The sequence below is a fragment of the Pipra filicauda genome, unplaced genomic scaffold, assembly GCF_003945595.2.
Source record: "Pipra filicauda isolate LSUMZ 115617 unplaced genomic scaffold, ASM394559v2 scaffold100_size2392355_pilon, whole genome shotgun sequence".
NCBI classification, from domain to species: Eukaryota; Metazoa; Chordata; class Aves; order Passeriformes; family Pipridae; genus Pipra; species Pipra filicauda.
The window spans coordinates 1,760,478-1,779,791 of NW_024103441.1; the positions used below are offsets into that span (position 1 = coordinate 1,760,478).

The 19,314-nt window shown below is 50.5% G+C and overlaps 1 protein-coding gene across 4 annotated transcripts in view; it reads left to right on the top strand.

Annotated features, from left to right (window-relative positions):
* The window catches only part of PBX3 (PBX homeobox 3), a 104,910-nt gene extending 96,579 nt beyond the window's left edge, over positions 1 to 8,331 (top strand). For 3 of the 4 annotated variants that reach the window (XM_027741306.2, XM_027741302.2, XM_039383810.1), the window contains exons 7-10: positions 1,281 to 1,446; positions 2,664 to 2,776; positions 3,614 to 3,703; positions 6,772 to 8,331. In XM_027741306.2, the coding sequence (XP_027597107.1) occupies positions 1,281 to 1,446; positions 2,664 to 2,776; positions 3,614 to 3,703; positions 6,772 to 6,864 (462 nt within the window). In that variant the 3' untranslated portion in view covers positions 6,865 to 8,331. The remainder of the gene's footprint in view (positions 1 to 1,280; positions 1,447 to 2,663; positions 2,777 to 3,613; positions 3,704 to 6,771) is intronic. The other variant, XM_027741307.2, reaches the window with a different exon arrangement.
* Positions 8,332 to 19,314: the final 10,983 nt, after the last annotated feature.

Below are 19,314 nucleotides of genomic sequence, written 5' to 3' on the forward strand. Positions count from 1 at the left end.
GGGACTAGCAGAATGAAAACGATCTGATGTCAAGCAAATCCACGCATTGAGGCTTCCCCAGGCTGCTGGTGATATTAAAATTTTACTGTGAGAATTAAATAAACCTTTATTAGTGATGGCTGTTGTTTGATTGGTCCAGGGGCGTGCATAAACAGAGGGGTCTTGCACATATCCGTGGACAATACGGTTGATGTGCAGAGATTCCTCAATTATGATACTGTTAATAAAGCATAATCTGATTGTACACAATAATTATTTGCTGGGTTTCATTAATGTATTATTGCTTCTGTGACTGACAAGGTGATATTAAGTGCAATATATAGAATACAGTGGAGTATTATCTGGGGAGCAGGATGTATAAGGTGCCTTCTGTGCTACCAGCAAAAGCTAGAGGCTTTCCATTAATTGTGGTTAAACAAAAGCTGCACTGCATCAAATACAGAAGGATTTGCCTCCTGCCTCAGCAGGGTCCTGTACTGGGCACTGGGACAGGACCTCAGCCCCTGCCATGCCCTGCAGCTGGGTGATAATTGTGGGGCTGTTACTGGTCCCTTCCCCTTTACTGCTGGATTGTTGCAGTTGTTTTGTGTCTCTGCCATGATGGCTGTTGTCCGTGTTCCAAACTGCGTTTGTTATTTAGGTGCTCTGTTACAGCAGCTGAAGTTAAACAAAGCCCCTGAGCAAGATTGTACGAACTTTCCTGAGCGGCTCCAGCCGTGACCCCTGCGTGGGTTAATAGTCGGTGCCCCGGGAGCCAGCTTGGCTTCAGTACAGCATCTTCAAAGGGACATGACAAAGTGACTTTTCAGCCATTATTGATTTATATGATCCCTTTCATTTTCAGCCAACCAAACACGATTCTGTGAGTGGGCTGCCAAGGTTGTTCCAGCCCAAAAATAAAGAACAATTGCTCTCGCTGCCTGCTTGCCCTCGCTGAACCAGACCTTGGTCCTCCATGAGCAGCTTTTGGGGTCTTGCAACAGTTTTGTTGACAAATGGCCCATGGTAGTAGGAGACAATGGTGTGCTCAGTGGCAAGCTCCAGGATACGTGTTGTTGTCAGAGTCACCCGTTGTGCCTCAGTTTACCAACAGAGCAGTGGAGCCAGATGTTGCTCACATCCATAGTGGTGTTTAACTCATCCTGGGTTAGTGCTGAGCAGATACAGGTTGGGGTCTGGGGCACACGTTTGCTGGTCCAAACATGACATCTCGAAAACATCCTGCCCTTCCAAGCCAAGCGCTTCGTGTCCCTCACCCTTCCCACCTCTCTCCACTGCAGGTGTCCAACTGGTTTGGCAATAAGAGAATCAGGTACAAGAAGAACATTGGGAAGTTCCAGGAAGAAGCCAATCTCTACGCAGCAAAGACGGCTGTGACCGCAGCGCACGCCGTGGCCGCGGCTGTCCAGAACAACCAGACCAACTCCCCCACCACACCAAATTCTGGTACGTACCCATCTGATGTGTTTGAGCATCCCAAAGGGCCGTCTGTCACCAAGGGCCCCCGATGGAGCCCTAGTGGGCTCAGTTGGGATGAGGAGGATGCAGCTCCTCAGCAGCCCTAATTGTGGCACAGGGAGTGGTGCCAAGCCCAAGGACCTCCAGGCTGGACCACAGGGGCCGAGCACTGCCGTGGGGGGCCCCAGGAGTTCCACAGCAGAGCTCCCACAGTCGTACAGGAGAGCGGAGTGGGGCCCATGTAATTCCCACAGTGGGAACGGCTGCCTGGCTCAGGCTTCTGGCACCTTCTTTGTTTCTGTAGATATTTTAAGCTTTTTCTCATTCACTGAAAAGAACATAAAATAGGGCAGAGCTCCAAGTCTGGTTTTGTAGAACTGTTAAATTTATTGTCAAGATAAGAACAAAATAGAGGAATATTTTAGCATGCGCTAATTAGAGTTTAAACTCTGAATTGCTTGAAGTGGAGTGGATGTTATAAATAGAAATCTAAGGATGCAACTTTATTTTGGAGTTGTTCTACCACATGTTCTGCTGCAGTATTTAAGCATCATCTCGCTGGTGTTTTGATGACATTTTGCAAGTCTGAGCACTGCATTAGCCAGGGAATTTGTGAGGGAGGAGTCACCTCCTGGGGCTCCAGGGGCAAAGGTTGCCACAAGCACAGATGTGTCTGACACTACTTGCAGTCGAGTTTTGCTGCAACTTAACTATAAACAACTTTTAAAGGGGATGGAGATCCATGGGGAAAAAAAGACTTTAACCAAAAGGAAGTAAGAAAAAGGTTCCTCCTCTGACGGTAATAAACTGGATAATTGGGAACTACCAGCCATTTCCTTTGGAAGGAGACACAAAGCACAGGCTCAAAATGAGTGTTTGGCAATGGCACCTCACGATGGAGTGATCCAGTGGGGGAAAGCTCCAGGATGGGAACTTACTGTTGTGCAGGCGGCTGTTCCAGAGGGAAGAGCTGCCCTGGGTGGCTGGGGCTGCCAGGCTTGCCCAGCATGGTGCTCCTGCAGGGCTGAGAGCTGGGGCAGCCCCGTGGGACGAGCCGCTGTGAGGGCCCCGCGGCCGCGCTCCCCCTCTGCTGAGCCCTGCCTGTCCTCTCTTCTCCTGCTGCTTCTCCTTCCCTTGCCCTCAGGTCCTGGGGTTATGTTTTTGCAGCTCTCTGTTATTCAGCTACCTAACTCTTTCCTTTCCAGGTTCTTCTGGTTCTTTTAACCTCCCAAATTCTGGGGACATGTTCATGAACATGCAGAGTCTGAATGGGGATTCTTACCAGGGGTCCCAAGTCGGAGCCAATGTGCAGTCACAGGTAGGAGAAATGCCCCCAGCAGGGCCTTTCTGGCAGGGTAGGGTTTGGGCTAAAAATTCCACCTTACTCTGGCTCTATTAACTGGTCTGGGCCTCGCTGCAGAGAGGAGGCTGCATATTTCTGGATGTGGCCTATTCTTACCCTGGCACTGAATTTCACAAATATAAAGGAAAGAGTGATTTTTTTCTGATTGAAATTTTAAGCTTTGTGAATGCATTCGGCTCTGGCTTGAGCTCATGGAATGGGATTGGGTGTGTCTGACTTCCATGGACACTGTAAATCCAGTGAAAGTTTCTTTCTTTTTTTCCTTTCTTTCCCCTTCTGCCCCCTTTTTTCAAAACAAAAACAACCCACCTTTCTTTCATTTATCGGACAAACTTTTATTTTTCAATTCATTCATCTATTTATTTATTTGTTTAAATGTCAGAATGCATCTGAAAGGGCTATTACAATACATCTGATTGTCAGTCACTGTTCCAGTCCTTTCAGAAGGGCTGGCTCCATGGTTTCTGTGCTGTGTACACACCATCATCTCCTCCATACATGCAAGCACAGACAGGCGCGTGAACATTCCCAGCACTTTGCAGACACTTGGGAAGGAGCTGCGGGCCACGGTGCTGGGAGGAAGTTGTGTTTGGTGGTGTGAGAAGCAGAGATGTATGGGCTGTAATGAGCGTGGATTGGTTGAAATTCTGCCAGTCAGTCTTGATTGATAAATTTGCCTTTCATAGAAGATGCTAAACCCTTTTGGCTCACATAATTCAAAATGTTACCTATTGTAAGTGATGATGTTTTAATAGATTTGGAATGATGAATCCTGTCTCCCCTCGCTTTAAGGTGGATACCCTGCGTCATGTTATCAATCAGACGGGAGGATACAATGATGGCTTGGGAGGAAATTCACTGTACAGTCCACATAATTTAAATGTGAGTACCCGGGGGAACAGTGGTTTGGAGAGCCATAAGCGCAGTGGCAGGTAAATGCAGTCATTAATACCTGTATTAATTGCTCTTTCAATAGTGTTGTTTAATATCACATCTTTGGGGATGAACCACAGAACAGCTCTTGGTGCTGCTGTAAGGCTTGTTAGTGTAAGAAGAGAGAAATTGCAGAGCTGTGACTATAAACAATTTGAATTTTTATATGTTTCACCTTATGAGTTAAAAGTTAACAGCCTTGGGGAGGCTCCCTGGCCCAACAGCTGGACAGAGACTCTGCTGGGCTGTTCCCACCTGTGTCAGGCACCAGCACCGGCTCTGATGGGCTTGGATACACCTTTGGCCATTTAAAGGGTGCCCATTTTTCCTGTGTTTGAGAAGTGCCTTTGGCCCTATTACTCCAAATGGCAGCAAGCAGTAAGTCTGGCAAACAGATGCCAGTAAATCGAGGGATTATGGGCTTGATGGTGATAGGTGCCAAATTCCTCCCGCTGGCCGTGAGCGATGGGATGTGACAGTGCCCGGGCTGGGCCTGAGGCTGCGCGAAAGGCGCCGGGATAAACAAACACGGAGATCTGTTCTTCCTTTGGCATGGGAGCCCAGGCTGGAACACTCCACACGGAGATCTGTTCTTCCTTTGGCATGGGAGCCCAGGCTGGAACACTCCACACGGAGATCTGTTCTTCCTTTGGCATGGGAGCCCAGGCTGGAACACTCCACACGGAGATCTGTTCTTCCTTTGGCATGGGAGCCCAGGCTGGAACACTCCACACGGAGATCTGTTCTTCCTTTGGCATGGGAGCCCAGGCTGGAACACTCCACACGGAGATCTGTTCTTCCTTTGGCATGGGAGCCCAGGCTGGAACACTCCACACGGAGATCTGTTCTTCCTTTGGCATGGGAGCCCAGGCTGGAACACCCCTGGGAGCAGCCTCTCGGCGAGGGCTCCAAGGCAGAGCCTGCTCATCCCTCATTCCCAGCTCGCTTCTCCCAGTTACAGCTGCAACCATTAATGCTTTAATTTTTTTTTAATGTTTCATATTTGCTTGAGAAGTGACTTTTCTTTGTTTTCCTTCATATTAATGGACTCTCAAATTACTGTAGAGAATTCCTTGTCCAGAGACCCTCTCCCCCATCCTGGGGTTCACCCTGGTGTTTCCCAGATGCTGTGGATTGTGCTGTGGGTGCTGAGCAGCCTCAGGAACCCATGGAGAAGGGAAATGGGGACACCCAGGGTGAGCTGCTGCAGCCACAGGGAGGGGGAGGCTTCCCCCCGTTTTGGGTTGCCACTTGCCATGAGAGTAAATATTAATGATTTAAAATGTGATTGAAGATGTTCAATTGTAAAGGGAAAAAAGTACCATTAAATACTCAAATCTTTTACATTTGAAATGTCAAATCTTTCTTTTTGGGTTTATAAATAACTCATAATAACCCACAACAAACCATATAAAAAGCCTTTTAGTTGCATTTCTCCTTTTTCATTTAAGTGTTTTGAAATGCTTCAGAGAATTTGCGATATCCTTATCAACATGATAAAATATGAAACTGTGATTGCCTGCAGCATTTTACAGACATGAATTCCATCTTCACTGATGAGGCCTGATAAGGCGCTGTTGTATAATACAGTGCATAATCTCAAACCACCAGAGTAAGGATTAATTTATTTGAAAAAAAGAATGCTTGCTGACAACCTCTCCTCCAGCTGCCAAGCTGAGTAAAAATATTGTACATTTGTTGTTTATAAATTTGGATAAAAGAGGAATGATGTTTACTTCAGATGGAATATCTTTAGACTCATATCTGCACAAGAGTTTTTCTTTCCCTAAGTAGGTTCTCGTATCTTTACAAAATAAAAACCCGCGGTGCCTCCACATTCAGAGCAGGCTTTGTGCCTGTTCAGTCTGTCTGAGCAGCGCAGGGGTGTTGGGAGGGTTCAGCCTTGGGGTCGTGCAGGTTGGTGTTGCTGTTAATTTTGCTTAAGGGTTTGTCAGGATAAAGCTGCTCTGTTTGCTGTTTCGTCTGCAGAGGAGATAATTACCGAGGCTGCTCTCCCCCGGTGCAGCCGTGCAGCGTTGGCTTGTTGTGATAGATGAACAGTGTTCCTAGCGTGGAACCAGGCCGGGTGTGAGGTTTAAGGGGTGACAGCCGGGGGCCCCCTGCACGTCCCCGTGGTGTCCCCCGGCCCAGGGCACTGGCCCGGCCGTGGATGGTCCCGGTCCCGGAGCACCACGAGCACATTTCCCCGCTAACCTTTCCCTGCCAGGGCCGGGGGCTCCGGGGCGGCTCTCGCGGGCGCTGCAGAGGCCTCCCCGTCACTTCCACTCAGCGTCCCCCAACTCACGAGCCCCGCACCTCCCTCTTCTTGACTGACATAAAAATATGTAGCGACAAGCTGTCTGCCACAGCCGAAATCTGATCAGACATTGATTCCAGCAATTGCCTCGATTGGCCGAGACATAAGGCAAATTTGTTCCTGAGCGCTGCTCGTGCTGATGCAGGTCTGAGGCGGGAGGGCCGGCGGCGCAGGCACGGAGCAGGGCTGGAATGGGGCTGCCTCTGGAGATAATGGAAAACCCATCCAAAGGGCCCCTTTCCGCCCCGCAGACCCACGCTGGGGAGCTGGGGGAGCCTGTGCAGGGAGCCGGGTGGGGCAGCTCCGCGGAGGGTCCGGCGGGGAAGGGCCATTCCGAACTTTGGGAAGCAAGGGGAGATGCAGGGGTTAAACGTGGATTGCCCCAGGCTTGTCTTCTCAGGGGAAAAAGCTGAAGTGCTGGTGAAGGGATGTTCCTCATTAGAGCACGGATGGTCTCTGCAGAAATTCCACAGTCCTGATTGCAGCCAACATCTGGCTGAACGCTCCTGCTTTCCCTGCTCATCCCACATCCCACACCTTACGCCGCCGCCAGCACAGATCCTGCAGCCAGAGGGAGTGCAGGAAAATCCCCTTCCCGGAGCATCTCCCCGAGCCCCCGGGCTGGCCAGCCCCACACTCGCAGTGTACGGTGTAATTAATATGTGCAATGGTATCAATTGACTTGTTTTTGCCTTTGCAGGCTAATGGAGGCTGGCAGGACGCAACCACTCCATCTTCTGTGACTTCCCCTACAGAAGGGCCGGGAAGTGTGCACTCGGATACCTCTAACTAATCTCCTAGCAACACTTTTTCCCTGAGCTGAGATGCCTTGATTAGCGCATTCAGAGTCGCAGGAGAAAAAGGAAAGAGTTTTTTGTAGCCAACCACCTACAGCTTTACTGTAAAACCTTGTCTTATTAGAAAACTTGGTAAATCTGTTTTTTAAAGGTATCATAATCATTTGTATTTATACTTAAAACACACAATGTTAAAAAGCACTTTATCCAATTAGGCCAAGATTTAGCATTGTTTATAGCCCTGTAACTATTTTATCATAATTTATTATCAGCAGTTTTAACGATGTTGGTCTAACAGTTGCCAATTACTTGGCCTTAAGGGTAAAAGTACAGGACAAGCTTAACCTCAGTAGCAAGAGCAGACACAAAGAACCTCCTCACCCAAATTTAACTGTGTGCATATTTCCATGGGAAGTTGACAGGAATTGCAGACTTTGATTGTGTTTCATCTTTTCATATCTCTCACAAAGCTGGAATAAAAAGAGCTGTTCGGTTATTTCGGTTAACAATGGTTGTGTTTAAGAATCCTTATTCGTCACATTTTTGTTGTGATCTATTGTCTTACAAATTAGATTGGAAACCAGGATCATCTTTTCTTGCTAAAGCCCCCCTGGACCCCGAGTCTCCTTTCTGTACCCCGACAGGACGCAGGTTGTTCTTGGGAGATGACGACTCTTGCTGCTGGTCTCTGTGCACGCCACGACCCGGGGTTTTACAGTACGAGCTGGATGCTGCCACGCCTGCCAAGGGCTGGTGCCTCTGCTTGGCAGCAAAACACAAACAAAGGAAAAGGAAAGGAAAAAGCACCGTGATATGGAGTGTTGTACATAGTGTAGCAAAAGAGTATTTATACATCTCACCAATCAAACACAGCTTTATTACCTCATGCGAACTCATACAAACCAATAGACTTTCAACATGTTCTGTAGCTTAGAGTGCTCACTTACTACCTCTGAACGATACTCACGCTGTAGTTTGTCTCTTTCTTATCTTTTTGCATCTTGTAATTAACTCTTTGTTTCCCCACGAAATGTAATGTACATTGTAATCTCCTACGAATCAGGGTTGCCTTGGCAACTGCTAAAGAAACGGAAGTGGAAACATGGGGTCTTAGGTTGGACACAAAACAGTGCAACTGTTGTAAATACTGAGAAGCATTTTGAATGTTCTTCATCTTGTTACTAATCCACGCAAAAACCAACAACTAATTGTAATGCATACAGACTTCAGTATTCGGTACTGTACATCCCCCTCGGTCGCAGGGGCCCTTTCTCTCTCTCTTTTGTATTGTATGCGATTCTGAAACTGATTGAGTCATGAAAATAATTTGTGGCAGTGATTCTAATGTATTAAACCGTTTCGTGTTACTTTCTAACTGGATTACACCCTGGATTGAAAAGTCTTCCTCGTGGTAGTTATATGTAGTTTCAAACATGAATAAACTTTTTGCTTTCATGATCGAACGTTGACGTTATTTCTTCCTGCTCAGTTCAAGTCAGCCCGAAGAGATGTGTCAGCCTCCAGAAGAGCGAGCTGGGCATGGAGCAGGAGCTGAGCATCTCTTTAAACACCAGCAGGTCCTTGTGTCCTCTTGCCCGGAGAGCATTGGAAATCCTGGGAGAGGCACGTCCTGGGCAGAGGCTTCCACCCACCAGCCCCTGCCTCCCCTGCCACCCTGCTCTGCTCAGGAGCTACAAATCAAGTGGAGGCGAAGGAAGGGGTCAGGCCTTTAGATGAGTTTAAAAACCATCATCATATTCACTCTTAATTACCATTTTTATTTAACATTAACTTTGGAGCTACAGCCTCAGCTAGCAAGTCTAATGTGATTATAAAAATATTTTTCTTTATTAAAAAAACTTTTTTGGAAGGACGTATATATATAAATGCTAATTTTAAGTCTTTTTAATAAAGTAAAGGTCAATAACAGGTAATAGCCTATTTACCATATCTCAAGGAAATTGACTCACAGGAAATCAAATTAACGTTAATCACTTGCAGCAAATGGTCTTTGATAAATATAACTACTCACTACTTGGGTTAGTGCAGTGAGGCAGGAGGAGCTCACCACTGCCAGCCCTGCCGGGCTGGAGCCACAGCTTGGCTGGCTCTGAGGAGCCACTGGCCCTCACCTTCCCTTCTCTTCAGCTCTTCAAGCCTTCAGGTGTTGTTTTGGTGGCCGAATGATGATTTGCATGATTCAATGAGCTTGTGGTTCTGCTTTTCTTATCAACAATTCTTGTATCAGGTTATTTGGTCAAATACCTTTGTTCAGCGGCTCTCCGGCTGGGACTGTGGTGACTCTGCAGCCCATGCTCTCGTGCACCATTGCTGCTCTTGTTCGTGGAGCAGACTCGCCTCAGTCAGGTTTGGAATTGAACATTGCTTCTTCTGTTACAGGTGGTGCATTTAAATAAACAAATAACTAGATGTGCATTGCAAAGCCTTCGTCACCAGTTAACGAGAGCTGGGGCATGTGGGGACTGTGAACTGCTGAAGACTTCTGCGTGCTGAGGACAAAGCACCCAACAATTTGCATTTGCTAATGGAGCTCCCGAAATCCACGCACTCAGTGTTTGTGCTCCATCCCAATGGAAACGGTATTTTATATTTTAAATGTAAAGTATGTCAGTGGAGGCATAGTAGGCAGCGTAATGAACACTCAGACGTCCCTCATCTTGATCACATCTCTGCTGGCCACAGGCAAGGACCTGTCACACACTGAGGAGGTTCATAGGAAGGCCATCAACAACCTTTGGGCCGCCCTTGCCTGCCCCGCGCCCGCTGGGCATCATTAGCTGCTGCTTTACAGCATTAAGGCTTTGGGTCCCTTTGAATTACAAGTGCAATTTGGCCTTTCCTTATGTTGGAGAACAGACACGTGGCTCCACAGCAAATAATAAACATCTTATCCTTGAGGCCTGATCACTCATCAGGAAGGTTTACTGCCAGCACCAGTACTAGGATGAAGCTGCTGATGGTATATTGTGTTTCACCTGGTAGCTACACCCTGAAGGGCCATCGGAGCCTTGTGCAGAACAGCGACTCACGCCAGGGGAGGAGACCCTCTGCTCTCCCATCCTGCGACTGCTCAGCGGCACCATCCTTATTCCCTGTCCCCAGGGTTGAGCTGTTGGCACACGTGAGCCCTGCAACCGGAGCCATGGGGCCAGAAGAACAAAGCCCACCAGCCCTGTGGCCATGGCTCCCACCAGCCTTGGGAGGTGCCAGCCCAGAGACCCTGTGTGGAGCACGGCAGGAGCAAATGGAGGATTTGCAGCAGGTGCCAGGAATTGCCATCTCCTGTGCCTGGCACTGACCTGAGTAAGGTGCCTGTCACTGGGACAAGCGCGAGGGTGTCTGGAGGAGAGACCCACGGTGCTCCCCTGGGTACCACTCGACTGGCCACTTCTGGAACCAGCCCCAGCTCTGTCTGACCTGCCACACTTGGGGTGGAGCACAGTCACTGCTCTGGGGTGTCCTGAAGGAGGGCCCAGGAGAAGTCCAGCAGCCGGGGAGACATGGGGCCCGGCATTCTGGCAAAGGCACCAGGTTTGTGGCCTGCCATGGGAGCAGCCCACAGAGCCCCCCAAAGAACAGCAATCCTTCATGTGCCAACAGAGCAGCAGGTGATGAGCTCCTCTCCCTGCACCCGACTCCCTGTGTATCTGGCCTTGGATGCAACAAGGGATCCTCAGCCCAGGAAGGGAAGATTTGGGGAGATTGTGACCTTGGGGCATTGTGGGATCTGTACCCCTTGGGACTGGGGCAGTGGGGGCAGCTCTGCTGCCTTGGCACTCCGTGTGTGAGGCTGAGCTGTGCTGTGATCCCGCAGTGATGTGGCCACACATGAGCTGGGTGTGCCATGCCAGGGCCGATATCCGTGCCATGTATCTCCAATGTGATAAAAGTAACTGCAAGTAACTGAAGATGTTTCCAGTTTGTGTTAATAAAATACATCTTTTTAAAGAATGGAATTCTTCAAAGATTGGCAAATTTTATTTTATTTCATTAGCTTTAATGTCACTGCCATATGGACTGTGAAGAAAAGTGAACCATTAGATCACAGGGACTGAGTTATCAGCGTGACACAGAAAGCTCTGATACAATTGTTAAGGATAAACCCTGGAGTGATTTATTGCCTGCATTGTATTAGCCACAGAGGAGTTATGATATGCTCCCCATTCCTGTATCATATTAGGATTTTATTAGTCTAATATGACACGGTAATATAATATATGATTAGAATTCCCATCCAGTGATCCTTCCCTTGGTGGCAGAGGCAGGAGAAGGTTTTGTACTCAGCAGCTCCCTGGCCATCATGCCAGGGCGGAGGGGGTTACCTGGGATGGCACAGCAGCTGAACCAGCCTCTTGGCCTTCCCAGGTGGGATGTGGGGCCCCTTGTGTTCTCTGGGCACCCCGGGCTGCCCGTCTGCCACCGAATCTGTTTTCCCTGAAATATAAAGCCTCTGGTTCCTTCCTGCAGCTGAGAGAGCGAAGGATGGAGCCAGCATTACAATCCTTGCTGCCAGCCGAGCCCCGGGTCTGGGCTGTGTCCCGGCAGTACCTGGGAAATCAGCTGTGACGTGCCAGAGCACAGGCACCAGAGCTGTGCCAGAGCTGTGCCTGGTGTCCTGCAGCACCGGCAGAGCCCGTTTCCCTGGGCTTGGCACAGTGGGAGGAATGATGTTCACGGGGGGCTGGACGAAGGCTCTGTGTGCCCCAGCACGGAGGGGAGCCAGGGCTGTGCTCTCACTTTACTCAGCCTCTGGCTGCAGAGGCACTGACACACCACACTAATTGCTGTGCCTCATCACCACGTTCCCCTTGCCTCCACATCTCTCCCTGCATGACCCGACCCTCTGGAAACTCAACTTACCCAACAAATCCTGAAGACAAACTTTTCTTCAAAGTTTCCCTGGTGTCCCCATCCGTGTGTCTCCGAGCCCCCCGTTCCGCCTGGGAGCAGCTCGGAAGCAGACGCCGTTTGTAGCCTGGTTCTTGCCTCCAGCAGCAGCAGCAGGAGGAAGAAGTTCAAGCATGTCAGAGCGCTACTAGGTGCTAAATCCCAAAATCTATATCAAAGCCTATTTGATCATCTTCCTGTCATTGATATAATAAAAAGGATTAATTTATTGGAGACTGCCAAAACCCTCATGTGGCAACAAATTTAAGGATCGTGTTTACACAGGCTAATTAAACCCAATTACTTTCATTCCTTTCTGTGGTGCTAACGGGGGTGCTGACGTGTGTGCTGGTTCCCTGCCTACGTGAGCCCCTGTTCCTGGGGCGGGTGGGCACCCAGAGGCATCCCCAAGGAGCACAGCTCCAGGACAGGGACCCTCCCAGAGGGGAAGGGGCCCTTCTCCTCCTCCTCCCACTGCCCTGGCATCCTCAGCTCTCCGGGGATGCCACCTCTGGGAGGGATGTGGCACGTGGCCACCCCAGCCTGGACGAGGCTTCAGGAGAGCAGACGGGGCCGTTGCCCATGGTGGGAGATCACCTATTAATGCTGCTATTCCGATAATAAAAGGCTGCATTTTTTGTGGTAAAATTCAGCATAAAAAGCACGCGTCATTAAATATGGAAATCCAGAATTTTATTAGCAATCTGCTAGATCTGAACTGACGCCAATTAAACAAAAAAGATATCATTTATAAAAAGGCAGAGTTCAAGTTGTATTAAATATGAAATGCAATTTTCTGCTGGTTGTGATTTATTACCGTTGGTACATTGTTCAAAGAAGCATGTTATATTTCAATAGAGAAATATTGTTTATTCATTAATATTTTAAAACTTGCTTATTGCTGTGTATGACTCTCCTGCAGAACGAAACTTATGATTTAAAACATGAATTAATAAACACATTTGAAAGTGTTAGACAATATCATAACTGCTCATTTTTCATTTTACTGAGAGCGTATTAAACTTTTATAATTCTGTGTGTACTATTATTTTCCAAATAAAGGTATGGGCTCTAAATTGCTAATTTCAGGTACAGATGAGAGAAAGCAATAACAGATGTTGGGAATCAGTCACTATGTCCTGCTAACATGGGCTCTGTACGTTTGTTCTTACATTATTCACAAATGTCCTTCTCGGTGCTGCGGCCCCCTAAGAGGGTCCTGAGTGCTCCAAATACCTCTCCCAGCGGGACGTGAGGGTTCCACGTGCACCAGGCCAGGAGAGGATAGCGAGGGTTCCGGGTACTCTGGTGCTGTAGGGCTGTGTCACACGCTTAACACAAGGAAGCATTTGATGGAGGCTGACATCCTAAATGAGGCCGAAAATATTTCATACAAAATGTGATAAAGCAGTAATGATCCCAGAGGCCTCGGGTTATCTTGGTGATTACCTGCACCCACCACTTGAATCAGCAGCATTAAGGGGTCTGGACCCGATATGAGGATCCCTCGGAACTCATTAGTCCTGAGTACTTTATATAGACTCACCTCTCAGCTGCTTGATTCAAACTAACCTTTTTTGTATCTTAAAATCTGTGCTGCCGCAGCCTCACTGTATTACCATAACAATAACCAGTATTTCAATTTTAAGAACTCATTTTTCCTCAAATAGAAAGTGCCAATCAATTTAAAGAGCAGGAGAGGCACTGGAGCACAGGCAGGGCACGTGCGCTGGGGCCTCGCCCTCCTGCTCAGCCCGTTCCGGATGGGAAGCAGTTCTGGCACTGCAGTCCTTCCTCCTGGCTCTGCAGCACAGACTGGGCCAGGGGGATCCACCTCAGAACCTTTAATGGCAGGGGATGGGGAGCTGACCTTTGGAAGGCATCCCCAGCTGCTGTGGGGAAAGCTCAGGAGTGGGGTGTCCCCTGGGACTGGTGGAACACCCCTGCCCTGTCGCTCTGCCCATGGCTGGGTGGTGGCCAGAGCGGGGTGGGGGGTCCCTGAGGGTCCCCAGTCCCCAGTGGGGCAGAGGCAAGTCCCTGTGGCAGGTGCCTGAGCACCCCAGCAGTGCAGGGGCTCTGGCCAGGGGTCCGGGTTCACGTGGAGGGGTCCAGGACACGTGTTGGAGAGCAGGGCTGGGGGGTCCGGGCAGCTCCCGTGTCTGCTCCTCGTCTGGTCCGTGGTGGGGTGGTGGTGAGGGGCACTTTGTGTGACAGTGGCCCTCACACCTGACAGTTTATGTGAATTAACTATTCACCTCTTTATTGGGCAAGGCAAATTGGTGGAGCTTATTACTCCAAGCCAGTCAATTAATTAAAGTTCAGTGCTTAATCAAGTTGCAATGGTCATACACGGGGCACAGAGATTTCTCTCTCCTGAGCACCATGCTCAGAGGTTAAATGAAGCTGTGTACAGTGCTCAGTACTCTGTGTCCAATTCCTCCTCAAATTAGCCCCCACCTTGCCCCCACTGGCCTCAGGGCAGCAACCTGGGAACTGGTTCCTCTTGGTGGGCTCTGTGGTGAGCTCCAGACTGGGGGCTTTGCCCTGCCAAATCTGGGGCAGTCTTGAGAGGGGTGGGAGGTGCTGCTGAACACCCTGGAGTGCAGGGGCTGGGAAGTGTCCGTGCCACCCCCAAGAGACCCCAGCAACCCCAGCTCCTTGCTGGAGGGGGCACACAGGAGGCTTCACTTGGAAACCCACCTTCCCCCCCACCCTTGGCCAGGCAAAGAGCTGCAACAAAACCTGCTCCTGGTGCAGAGGGAATGGCTGTGGCAGGGGAAGGCTGAGCTCTGCAGGCACCAGGATGGCCGGGACAGGAGGGAACACAGCACAGAACTGCAGGTGTCCACCAAAAAATTGCCTTTCCAACAGGCCTGCCTGTGTGTTTCAGTGACTCTCCAGCCCATCCATAACTGGGAAGGAGATGCTGTCCAGCCACATGGGCTGCAGATTCAATTAGGTTTCTCTCTCCCAGAACGTGGCACGAGAAGCAATCTCTCTTTTTTGAAGAATGTAATAGCAGAGTGCAATGGAAATGCGTCAAAGAGACTCTGAGAACAGGATCCCTGCCTTAAATCTTGAAAAACAGTCAAGAAAAATATGTTGTTTACCTGAATTTGTTTTTCATAAGGTCTCCCAATGGATTAATAAACTAACCTTTCGTCTGCAAACACCTGGCCCCACAGGCCATCAATAACCAGCTGCACCTGCCCTGTCAACGGGCACTCCCCGGGAGAGGCAAATTGCAGGAGCCTAAATGGGAGTCACCAAAAAGGCCGTAACAGAGAGGGCACCCAGGGCTCTGCCCATTCCCAAGGCTCTCTGGCTCCACAAACATGGAGCTGGATTTGGCCCATGTCCCAGGTGTGGCCCTGACTGTAAGGCTGGGGCTCCTCAACTGGAGGGGGGCTGTCCTGTGGGACCACTGCCATGGCAGGGGGAGGCCCTGGCACGGCCCTGCCTCCATGGGGGTCTCGGGGGGACACAAAAGGGGCCAGGTGCCCCAGCAGCAGCTCCCTCCCACCGAGTGGGTCTGCAGGCTGCAGCCTGGCATCCCTTAATTGATTGATCAGCTCGGACTGTCAGCGCTTACAGAGATAATTCAATTTATAAAATCCTATTAAGTAGTGAAAGATTTTTTGATTGTTGAATTGTTTCCTATGTTGTGCAAGTCATTTTGGTCCCTCTCACTTGGAAATTTGCTTCCCATTGTGAGAGCTGGTGATGGAGCTGTTCCTCGTGGCCGGCTGATGCTCAGATGCTCCAAGTGTGGGTGAGTGCAGGACAGGGGCAGCTGGGGCAAAGGAGACACCCCAAGCTTAAGGCGTCCCAGTGTCCCAGGGCGTCCCAGTGTCCCAGGGTGTCCCAGTGTCCCGCGTTGCCCTGGCATGTGGAGCCGTCTCTGCAACTTTCCCGGGACTCCCATCCTGGACACAGGCAGGGGCTCCGGCAGCAGCTTCCCCCGCACCCCGCCCCGTCCCTCCCGCTGCTGTCCCTGGGCCGGAGCAGCCCCGGGACCCACGGGGGGGCTCAGCCCGGTCCCCCCGCCCTGCTGACCCCGCACACGGAGCCGGGCGGGGGGAAGCCCCGGGGCTGCCATATGGCAGCTGAACTTTGGTTCCCGTTTTCAGCTCTTTGTTTCCATCCCCCGCCCCCAACCTGATGCAAACTCCCCTCTCCGGTTTGTTTCCATAGAAATCCTCAGCTGTAAATCCTTAAGTAACTTTTTTTTTTATTTATAGTGTGCTATTAATGTCCTTTCAAGCCGAGGACTCCAGGAAATGAAATAATAGAAAAGGCACCACTTTGAAATGCATCCAGGCATTTATTGTTAGTAAGTGAAAAAGTAACATGAGCATTTAAAGAAAATATTGGCAGATAAATTGGGTTTTAAAGAAAATATAATTGGATATAATTTCTGCTTCATTCAGTTAAATATTTATTGTTTTATTGACTTATTTTCTTTTATTTATAATAAGAACCTTAAGCTGAAATTTAATTTTCTTGGTATAAATATACGTTTTCTCAGAAAATTTGGCATTTAAAAATGTTATCTCAGACATTAATGGCTTTGATAAAAGCAGGTGGCTTGTGCAAGGGTTTGGTTTAGATATTTCCAACTTCAGTAAATATGAAGTAGTCTCTGTAATCATCATTATAATAATAATTAGCATTATTCTAATTCATGGGCAGGGCTAATGGCAATGCATCCACATGGAAAATCAGTGCTTGCTGCATATTTGAGTTCTTCCCAGAGTTTTTGCTGAGTCCTACAGAATCTGAGCTTCTCCTCAGAGGATCCCTGCCCTGGGCACGGCTGGATGAGCTCCCTCCCCTTTGGGGCAAGGATGGAGCCTTCTCCCAGCCTGGGCTGGGCACAGAGGGCAGCCAGAGCTGGCAGCACCATTGGAGGCATTTCCATTATTCTCTCTGGGCAGGGTCAGCCACCAGGAGATGTCACCAAGAGGCTGCAGTGCCACCACCGCCGGTGGGACACGATCCCGGGCTCTCATGTGCCCCCCTGTGCCCCCCTGTGCCCACCTGCCCGAGGTGGCTGCTCAGGAAGTTCAGAGTTCTAACACAGGTGAGCTCCAGACATGGTCTCAAAGGACCTGCTCCCAGCCTGGGGGGTCTCAGGTGCTGGGGGTTCCTGCTCTCTGCTGCCAGGCAGTGATGACACATCCCTGGTGCTTTCAGGCATTGCCACAGCTCTCCTGCAGGTCTGTAATTCCAACCTGCAGGAGCTTCCAGCGGTGCAGCCTCTGCCTGAGCAGCAGGAGCTGTGTGCTGCCAGTGCCAGACTGGGTGGATGAATCCCTCTTCCTCCCCTGGGTGTTTGGGTGCTGTGTCTCCCTCTGGCCAGCAGTGCCCTCGCTGGGGTGGCAGTGCCTGAACTGCATCATCTTCCTGCAGCAAACAGAGCTATTTCCATGGCAATGGACTTCCCAAACTCTCCTCCAGGGATGAGGACCCTGGTCAGGCACTGGCCCGCACTGATAGGACACGGGGCTCCTGTGGGGTGGGAATACCAGTGCCCCCCAGAGCTGCCACCCTGCCACCACCACTTGGCTGCTCCTGAGATGGCCAATCTGGTGTCAGGGCTTGCTGGTTCTCAGGGCATCACGAGCTCTCCTGTCCCTGTGGGATGCAGCAGTGGGACACCCCCTGAGCGAGGGGCTGTGCTTGTCCTGGGCCTCCCAAAGGCAGCAGGGAGAGCTCAAGCCCCTTCCCCTGCCCTCTTAACCCCTCCAGTGGGATGACCAGGCACTGTGCTGGGGGGGATCTTTTCCCCATGACAGCGCTTGGTCACGAGGGCAGAGAACAGCCCAGCTCATCACAGGGATGCTGCCAAACCACCTCCAGATGTAAACAGTGTTTGGATTCAAACCAGTGCTCCAGAGGTGAAAGGCTGTGGGCTCCATTACCAGCCCCCAGAGTCACCCTGTCCCTCTGAAATATGTCACACACACTTCCAACCTTTCCCTTTTTATGGGCAGGTTTAACTGCAGCACAGAGCAGCTTATATCAACAACAGCGAAAAAATGTCCTGCAAGAGCAGGCCTGAAACGGTAAATATTTAACAGGTCCTTTCTGTCCTCTTCTTCTATGTATTAAAATAATTAGTTTAACAAAGAGGACTCTGTTCCCCTGTGTTTGAGCACGACGTGTCTGGTGCAGCAGCGCAGCTGTAATTCAGTCTCGGGCTCTGCTGGCATTTACACACAGCGCTCCTGCCGCTCCCCGGTTTATGGTGTCAGCAGAACATCTTGATTGAATTACAGCTCTGGAGCCGAGGATTATTCCAGATGTAGTTGAGTTGTAGGTATCTGTCTGTGCTTGTTTGGGGAGATAAACCCTCAGGAAAACCAGGAGACCAGATGTGGGATGGGCGCTCCTGGTCCCGCATGACACGGAGCTCTGGTGCACTCGCCTTGCCCAGGGCAGCTCTGGGCTCCTGTCCCCTGCCCCCCTGGCACCAGGGGGGCTCTTGGGCACTGGGGACCCCTCTGGTCCTTCTCTTTCTGAGAGGTGAGAGGAAATCCTGTCCTGCTCCACCACTGGCACATGCCGCTGGACATGGATGCTGAGAGAGAGCCACACCAGTTCAGCTCGTCCCTTAACTCCATTAAAACTCAAACCAGACTCTGGACAACAGGATGGGAGGGATGAGGGATTGGGAGGGGCGCAGGGTGTGCTGGTGGGAGGGAGGGCAGCCCTGGTCCCTGAGGACAGCACTGTCCACACGGTGTCTGATGTGTGGGAGGGGACAGGAGGGGACAGGGCTCTGCCTGCAGCACCTAGTGGCCTCTGCACGGGCTGTGAGGGGCTGTTGGTGCTCACAGCAGAAGGGTGGCAGGTTTCCCTTGTGTCCAGCATTTCTCACTGCATCTGCTGGGTGCTCCAAGCAGGGGCTGCTGGGGTCTCAGGCTGCAGGGACCATCTGTGCCCTTGGACACGGCAGGTTTTGGAAGTGCTGTGGCAGAAGGGCAGTGGTGATGCCTGGGGCTTCACTGCCCTGGCAGGAGAGAGGAGCACGTGCACAGGGAGCAGCACAGCTCCCATGCCAAGGATGTCCCAAGGGCTGTTGGGTGCTGGCACCATGTCCTGCCTTTGTCTGCACCCCTGTGCAGGCATGCCCGGGATGTGGTGGCACAGCCCTCCTCAGGCAACAGCGTAGGAATGCCCTTCCCCTAATTTGTCTTGTTAATCAGAGACAGCACATTGATCAGTCATGGTGAGAGCTGGAATAATTGCAGACTCAAAATAGCACTGATTTAAATCTTTCAGATGATAATCTTTCGCCTCGGAAATGCTTGTGCTGGCATAGCAGCAGGAGTGGGTTCCCAGAAAACCACTTCCTGGGAATGCCACGCAGGAAGGAGAGAGAGCAGTCAAGTGAGGCAAGCTGGCATTTCCAGTCTGGGTGTGGGCTCCAAGGCCCCACACTCCACAGAGACCCGGGCGGGACATGCAGCCCTGACCTGCCCAGAGCGGCTCTTGGGGACATCCTGCTCCAGCAGATCCCATGGGCTCCTGGC